Genomic DNA, 7,177 nt, shown 5'->3' with positions numbered 1-7,177 from the left:
GAACACAGGACCGATGCTCGGTCGGCGTAAGCGCGTACGCCCACGCATCCACGCCCTTTGTCCTCATGCGTGACGTCTAGGCTTTACTGGAGACCTGCTCCAGGCGATCTGTGCGCGACGCAAAGGCGATCTCAGCCCCTTCAGAGCCGTGCGAACTTTGAGCTGTCAACCGACTCTCGGCCTCTCGGACAGGCAGTCCCTCGCGTGTGGCTTTACACGCTCCTCTCCTTTCGCGCCTCATCTTCTGCCGTGCTTGCTCCCCGCCGCCGTGTCGATCAACACGAGCATCCCAGCCGCTCAGGCTTCGAGCTTTGTCTCCAATGCTGTACCGCAGCATCGGCAGGCACGAGCAGAGAGCGAAGTGGAGCTGCAGCAATGCGCCGCCTGCCGGCCTTTTTCCTCGGCCTGCAGCGCCCATACACGCATTTGCCGCTGCACGCGCCGCGGCGTTGCCTAGAACTGCTGGGCGACGCTTGAGCTGCTTGTGCTGCACGTGCAAGAGAAGCACCAAGGTTGCGGCTGGGCGCGGCTGGGTGCTGAGCGCTGCCCTTCAGGGGCACGGGGCAGGAGAGAAGGTCGTGCGAGGGCGCGTTTCTGGGCGCGCTCCCGAGGAGTGCGGTGGACGCTGGGCGCTCAGGCAGGAGAGCAGTGTCGCTCAATGAGATTCGCGGCGCTGCAGCGCCGATCGCTGGCGTACTGCTCCAGAGGGCACCGGAGCAGTGTGCGCGCATCGGAACACGCGGGGGCTTGGCAGTGCGCCAGGCACGCAGCGCGCACCCTTCCGTGCAGCTGGCGTGCCCCACGGCGCGCGCGGCCTGCGGCGAGGAAAAGGGCGCCGGGTCTTGGCGTCCGTCCACCCGCTCTCCGCTCTGCGCCCGCCGCCCGCCGCTGCCGCCGCCCGCTCGACGCAACACGCCGCACCGCCGGCCACGCGCGAGGCAAAGCAAGGCGCCGTCGGTGGCGCAGCTGATGTGCTGCTGGCCCTTGCTGCACCCGTGCTAGGCACCGAGGCAGCAGGACAGCACGGTGCGCGCGCATCGGCGCCTGCTGCGCCGATGGCGATGAGGAGGGCCTCGCGCCTCTGCCTCGGCTCGCCCGGCGTCGGCGCCGGACGCCCGTCGACAAGGCGGCAGGCATGACAGGATGGCGAGCAGCGGGAGTGTGAAGTTGGTGCTGCGCGAGCATCCAGATCGGCTGGCAGGACAGGGGGCCGCAGAAGAGAAGGCGGAAGGAGGGAGATGCACGCCGAGAGCGCCGCGGCGCTGCACCACGCGTGCGTCGCGGCGGCACCTCCTGGGGCTCGGCGTGCCAAGCATCAGGTGCAGTTGCAGCTCTGGCAGGCGCCGGCCGCGGCAGCCGCAGCGTCAGCGAGCGCCGCCGGCGTGCTCTCTCAGTGCTGCTCTGTCCGCACCGCACCGCACAACGCACACCGCACAGCCAGGCAGCCAGACCCTTGCCGTCGCCACGGCGTCTCCTCCTCCCTTAACACCACCACCCTTCTCCCCACTCTCTCGCCGCGCCCCACCTCTTCATCACACACACAACCATGCCTCGCCTCAGCCTCGCCTCGTCTGCCGCGCTCGCCGCGCTCGCCGCCTCGTCAGCCTTTGCCCAGGGCGACCCCGAGGCGGCGACGGCCATCCTGCGCGGCCGGCCGACCAAGTCGTGGCAGCCGTGGCAGCCCAAGCCGACGTATGCGCTCAACGAGCTGCCCGACTACTACATGGGCGTCAACCGTGCCGGCAACGGCATTGACCAGGTGTGTGTGTGGCACGCGCGCGTGTGCACCATCGCCGCCATTGTGCCATACTGACACACCCCTCGCCGCGCCAGTCCGGATGGAACATCTGCGCACGCAACGCATGGAACCAGGAGTCGCGCTGCCAGACGGCCTGGATCAACTCGCTCGAGGACTGGTGCATCTGGGGCCCGCCCGAGGGCGGCGACATTGGCAGCACGGAGCGTGTGGCCGTGGCGTTCTGCACGACGGACAAGCACGGCACGCGCCTCATTCCCGACGGCACCATCACGGGCGCCCACTTTGTGCAGACGTCGAGCTACGGTGAGTGGCGCGGGCCAGAGTGTGCGCCGCGTTGCCATTGGCAGGCACAGCGTGCTGACCCATGTCCCATGTGCGCGCAGTGCAAATCACCGGCACTGGCGACTTCACCAAGATCGGCCTGCCCGAGGGCGACCAGGGCGGCGAGATGGACTCGCACGGCGCAGACGACCTCAGCAACCCCGTCGGCGGCATCGTCTACACGACGGCCAACCCCGCCACCAACGGCGAGCCCTTCTTCGTCAGCGAGTGGACCAACTTCATGAGCCACAACCAGTACTGCATGCGTGCCTGCTGGGGCGACGACGCGCGCGAGCGCTGCCAGCACATCTACGACGGTGAGTCGCCGCCGCCGGCCGAAGCAAAGCGGGGCGTGTGGCGGTTAAAAGAGACAGTGGGGGCTGATGTCAAGTGACGCAGTGCTCGGATGCCAGTGGAACCTGCCCGCCAACTACAACCCCAACGAGTGGGAGTCGTGCGACGGCGACCGTGGCCTTGTGCAGGGCGTGTACGAGGGCTCGACGGTGAGTGGTGATGCTCTGGCACACCCCATCCGCCTCTCTCGCCCTTGTGCTCACCCTCCAATGCTTCTGCTGCAGTTCATGCAGGGCGACGCCGTGACGCCCTCGGCGCACCCCGTGCCCGCCTCGTCCAACTGCCGCACCGCCAGCTCCCTCTCGCACGGCCTGCTTCTCGGTGCGTACCCGGCCTATTCCAGTGTCGTCGGCGCCGTGGGCTCGCAGCCCGAGGCCTCTTCGCGCGCGAGCGCTGCCTCTACGACGGCGTCGAGCTCGAGCACGAGCACGAGCAGCTCGTCGATGTCTAGTGAGCATCGCGCGTGCCCCCCCCCCCCTTTGCCCTGGAGGTGGGACTCGCAGCAGCAGTACGCCGAACGGCGTGTCATTTCGCCCGTGGTGTCGCTCTCGCCGTGTCGTCTTCTCTCCCTTCCTTCAGAACCCTTCACTTACGCCTGCGTTGCCCCCCCTTGCAGCTTCCGCCTCGGCCGGCTCCACCGCCACCACGTCGGCCTCCTCCTCGATGGCCACGTCCGGCACCTCGTCTGGCACGACGCGCGCCCCGGCGGCCACCAACCAGGTCGCCTCGTCCAACAACAACCAGAACGCCGCCGGTGCCGCGGCGCCGCTCGCGTGGTTCGGCGCGGCGGCCGGTGCCGTGCTCGCTGGCGCCGCGCTGCTCTGAGGCAGCGCACGCTTTGCTTGATGCTCTCGTCATTGCTCGTTACGACCCCCACACCACTAGTCTTCATGCATCTTCCCCACACTCGCTTCTCCTTCCCTCTCATTCCTGCCTCTTGTTCCTCTCCTCATAGTCTTCCCCCGCCAGCCTCATCACTACCCTCGCCCGAGGACTCGCAGACGCTGGCCTGGGCTACGCTTGACCCTGCCGCCGCTGCACACACTGCGCGATGCGATGCGCCGTCTACCGATCACCCCAGCTGCCCTCTTGCAAATTGTACATATCATAAAGCCTCAGCCGAGCTCCGTCCGTGTGCGCCGCCCCGCGCGTGGAGCGATCTAGGGCAGGTAGCCTTGCTGTCGATTGCCGTACTGCGTGCCAGCAAGGGAAGACATGGGATCAGCGCCAGCTTCGGCAGCCAAGGATCACGGACGTGGAGTGAGACGCACGTAGAGCAACTTGGAGTTGTTCTCCTCGTCCGTCCAGAAGCGATGCTTGGCGTCGGCGTCTGCCGCGTCGCTGCCCACGCGTTCCTTCCACGCCAGCATCTCGCCCAGCTTCCTGTCGCGCGTCTCGATGGCGCCCCAGGCGCGTGCGCCCTCGTCTGCGGCGTAGCTCTGGCGCGCCGCCGAGGAGAGAGCGCCGAACTGCGCGCGGTCGCCGAAGGGGTGGATGAGGAGATCGGCGGGCGACGAGGAGGAGGAGGAGGAGTGGGAAAGAGGCGTCCATGGCGAGCCGCCGTGCGCAAAGGTGGAGAGGCAACGCATGATGTGAAGACTCAGCTGTCGCTCAGCTGCGCGTGGGGAGGAGAGAGAAGGGGCAGGTCAGAGAGAGAGTGGCCGCAAGCGCCAGGTCCGAGGACAAGCGAACTCGCAAAAACTGACCAGGCGTGAAGCCACGTCCTTCCTGCTGCGTCTCATCGAGCGCAGGCTGTTCCGTGGCAGCTGGCGCATCCCACGCCACGCCGTACGCATCGCCCGACACCCAAATGTGTCTCTCGGTGCCGTCGCCGCCCCAGAGATACGGCAGGTCTGCGCAATGGCTATGGGCGTCCGGGTCTTGTCAGTTGACGGCAGTGTAGAAGCGAGGATCGAGCGTATACGCTCCGGCAAGACTCACAGCGCAGACATCTTGCCCAGCAGCTCAAAGCCATACGAATTCTTCGCCCACGAGCGCAGCAGATCCTTGCTGGGCGCATGGGCAAAGACGTAGCCGTATGCCGGCGGTGCCTGCTTCGAGACCAGCGCGCCCATGGCGGCTCGAACGGGCGCTTGGAAGAGTGCGCTTCCTGTGCTGTTGCGATGGGTATGGTGGGGTCAGGGAGGTGCTAGTGAAAGAGCCGGGGGGGGGGGGGGGGGGGACGTACTAGTCGGAACAAACGGCCCATGCCACCTCATCCGTCACTGAGTCCGCGCCGTACGTCTTGCGCAGCGCCGGCTGGAGCGTCGGATTGAAGCGCGCGATGTGAGCGTCGACCTGTTCCTTCGTTTGAATGAGCGGACAAAAGAGTGTGCCTTCGTCGATGGCATAGCCCAGCATGATGCCTCCTTGTCCATTCTTGCGCGCTTCACCTGCAGCAGGAATGACGGCCTTCGAGAGGCGTTCAAAGTCCTTCGACACGGCCACGCCGTCCCATACTGGACCCCACAGCGAACTCGGGGCCATTCGGACGTCTTGCGAGCCGGCACGATCGAGCGGCCGGCCCTCGGCCTCGTTGACTTCATACTCTGTGCGCGGACGCGCGGCGGGCAGAGCAGCTGCGGCGTGGAGCAGCTGCGTGGCATCCATGGCGCGCAGCTTTGCGAGGCGCGAGGCGTCGTCGTCGGGCCCATCTTGGGGCAGGAGCGCATCGAACGTGGCTTGGACGCTCGGCAGGGTGCGAGGCATCACCGTCGTGACGACGCCCGACTGCAGGATGACGCGCTGAAAGAGTGCCGCTGGAGTGGCAGGCGAGAGGAGGAGGTAGTGCTGCATGATGCTCCCGGCACTTTGCCCGAAGAGCGTCACGTTCTCCCCGTCTCCGCCCAGATACTCGGCGTTGGCCTGCACCCACTGCAGCGCGGCGATGCAGTCGTGCATGGCGTAGTTGCCGCAGCCTGCTCCCTCTGCTTCTGCCGCGAGCGCGCGCGAGCCGAGGAAGCCAAAGACGCCCAGACGGTAGTTGCAGCCGACGACGATGCAGTTGCTCTCGTGTGCGAGGCGCGCGCCGTCGTGCATCGCCATGCTGGCGCCGCCCGAGACGAAGGAGCCGCCGTAGATGGCGAAGAGAATGGGACGCTTGCCTCCTTGGTGCGGGACACGCTGCGGCACCCAGACGTTGAGATAGAGACAGTCTTCCGAGTGGCGCAGCCCCTCTCGATGGGGCCACGCCGCCGTGCCGAGCCCGTCGAGCTGCGCAGGGTCAGGCGCGAAGCTGCTCTGCCTCACGCCCTCCCATGAAGGAGAGGGACCCTGAGGGGCACGCCAGCGCAGCGCGCCGAGAGGCGGCTGCGCAAAGGGCACGCCGAGATAGGCGTGCACGGCGCCCGCGTGGCAGTCGGCGTCGGGGCGCGAGGAGAAGGCGGCGAGGTCGAGACGGCGCGGCGCGATGCGGCCCTGCGGCAGGGAGAGGATGCCGGACATTGGGCGCGCGTTGGGGCGTGTGCGGTGGAGTGAGGGTGGGCAAGGTAGAGAGGAGGCCAGACGCCGAGGTCGGAGGCAGCAGTCGCGAGTGTGAGGCAAATGTGGGGAAGCGGCGTCGGCCTCTTGCCGCTCCCGCTCGCCGGCGCGCGGCGGTCACCGGCCCGACGTGGGCGGCAGCGGCAGCGGCGCTTGTCGGCCGTCGCCGCCGAGCGCCGCCTGCGCTGCTGGTGGAGCAGATGCAGGTGCCTCCGTGCTCTCGAGCCCACAGCCGCGCAGCGTGCAGGGGCCACTGCGACTCGCCTCTTCTGCTTCTCCTTCCACGCGCCTCGCTTCCTCTCCCCCTCCACCCCCTAGGCCTGGCCTTGCCCCCGACTGCAGGCTGCCTCCTCGCCATGCCAGCTCCCGCCGCTGCGCCTGCCGCCGCCGGCGCCGCCGTGCGTGCGCCGCCCGGCACCGGCACCGCGCGCGCCGACGCGCCCGACTGGCGCCTCAGTCTGCTCAAGGCCGCCGCCGTGTACCTGGCGTTCCAGGGCATTGCTGGACGTGCGTGTGACCCTTTGCGTCGCTTGTGTGGCGCTGAAAGAGGGCATGATGGGCTGACGCTGAGAATGCACGACGACAACAGCAAACGGACTCATCGCCGCTTGGCAGGGCAAGACGAGCTTCCAGCAGAAGGCCTCGCCCGCCGCGGCCGCCTCTGCGCCCGCCAGTGCGCCGCCGCCGCACGTCTTCTCTGCGCCGCAGCCGCGCGGCGGCGCAGTGGGCGCAGGCGCAGCGACGAGCAAGTGGAGCAGCAAGGCCGTCGCCTTTCCGCATCCGCGCCTCGCGCCCGGCGCGCCGCTCGACGTCTATCTCTTCCTGCACGAGGCGGGCGCACCCACGGCGGCCGATCTCGCGACGCAGTACTCTGCGCTGGTGCCGCATGGCAGCGGTGCCTGGAGTGGTCTGAGCAGCAGCAGCAGCGGCAGCGGCTCCTCCGAGCCTCTCGACCTCTCTGCGTCGGCGTATGATGCGTTGCTGCGCGATCCCATGCACACGGCCATCTACGCCGGCAGCGCCGCCGAGGGCAGACTGCCGGCCGTCAAGTGGCGCAACATTACGATTGCGGACTGGACGCTCGCACGAGACGTAGACGTCACCATCGAGCTCTCCGAGAATGTGCGCCTCCACAACGGCAGCATCTGGGCAGATGTCTTTGCCGTGCCTGCCGATGCGCAGCTGAGAGAGATGGCGAACAGAGAGGAGGTGGCGACTATGAGGATGCGCAGACGTGAGTCACATCGAGGCTTTTGCCCCCCC

The 7,177-nt window shown here is 67.9% G+C and overlaps 3 protein-coding genes across 3 annotated transcripts; 2 read left to right on the top strand and 1 right to left on the bottom strand.

The window, feature by feature from the left end:
- Window positions 1–1,546: 1,546 nt before the first annotated feature.
- FA09DRAFT_318589 (hypothetical protein) lies at window positions 1,547–3,815 on the top strand (the record flags this gene model as incomplete). Its single annotated transcript, XM_025740907.1, has 6 exons — window positions 1,547–1,780; window positions 1,834–2,062; window positions 2,143–2,397; window positions 2,480–2,583; window positions 2,659–2,843; window positions 3,050–3,815. 6 exons carry the CDS (start codon window positions 1,547–1,549, stop codon window positions 3,387–3,389), a joined length of 1,347 nt encoding a protein of 448 aa, XP_025598547.1. The 3' UTR covers window positions 3,390–3,815.
- FA09DRAFT_23422 (alpha/beta-hydrolase) lies at window positions 3,718–5,969 on the bottom strand. Its single transcript, XM_025739614.1, has 3 exons — window positions 4,623–5,969; window positions 4,376–4,549; window positions 3,718–4,298 (listed from the first exon to the last, which is right to left on the bottom strand). Exons 1-3 carry the CDS (start codon window positions 5,876–5,878, stop codon window positions 4,046–4,048), a joined length of 1,683 nt encoding a protein of 560 aa, XP_025598546.1. The 5' UTR covers window positions 5,879–5,969; the 3' UTR covers window positions 3,718–4,045.
- A 301-nt stretch (window positions 5,970–6,270) lies between these two features.
- On the top strand, window positions 6,271–7,152 carry FA09DRAFT_325458 (hypothetical protein; the record flags this gene model as incomplete). Its single annotated transcript, XM_025741170.1, has 3 exons — window positions 6,271–6,421; window positions 6,504–7,036; window positions 7,117–7,152. 3 exons carry the CDS (start codon window positions 6,271–6,273, stop codon window positions 7,150–7,152), a joined length of 720 nt encoding a protein of 239 aa, XP_025598545.1.
- Window positions 7,153–7,177: the final 25 nt, after the last annotated feature.

This window comes from Tilletiopsis washingtonensis (assembly GCF_003144115.1).
Source record: "Tilletiopsis washingtonensis strain MCA 4186 unplaced genomic scaffold FA09scaffold_10, whole genome shotgun sequence".
Classification (NCBI taxonomy): Eukaryota; Fungi; Basidiomycota; class Exobasidiomycetes; order Entylomatales; genus Tilletiopsis; species Tilletiopsis washingtonensis.
Note: the sequence above shows the minus strand (reverse complement) of the source record. Positions and strands in the feature narration are given on the sequence as shown.

Bases quoted from the DNA above. Each gene is read 5' to 3' on its own strand.
- FA09DRAFT_23422 (XM_025739614.1), bottom strand. From the start codon at position 5,878: ATGTCCGGCATCCTCTCCCTGCCGCAGGGCCGCATCGCGCCGCGCCGT. The intron at 4,550-4,622 runs GTACGTCCCCCC...CCATCGCAACAG, and splicing joins TGGGCCGTTTGTTCCGACTA to CACAGGAAGCGCACTCTTCC. The intron at 4,299-4,375 runs GTGAGTCTTGCC...GGACGCCCATAG, and splicing joins CTGGGCAAGATGTCTGCGCT to CCATTGCGCAGACCTGCCGT.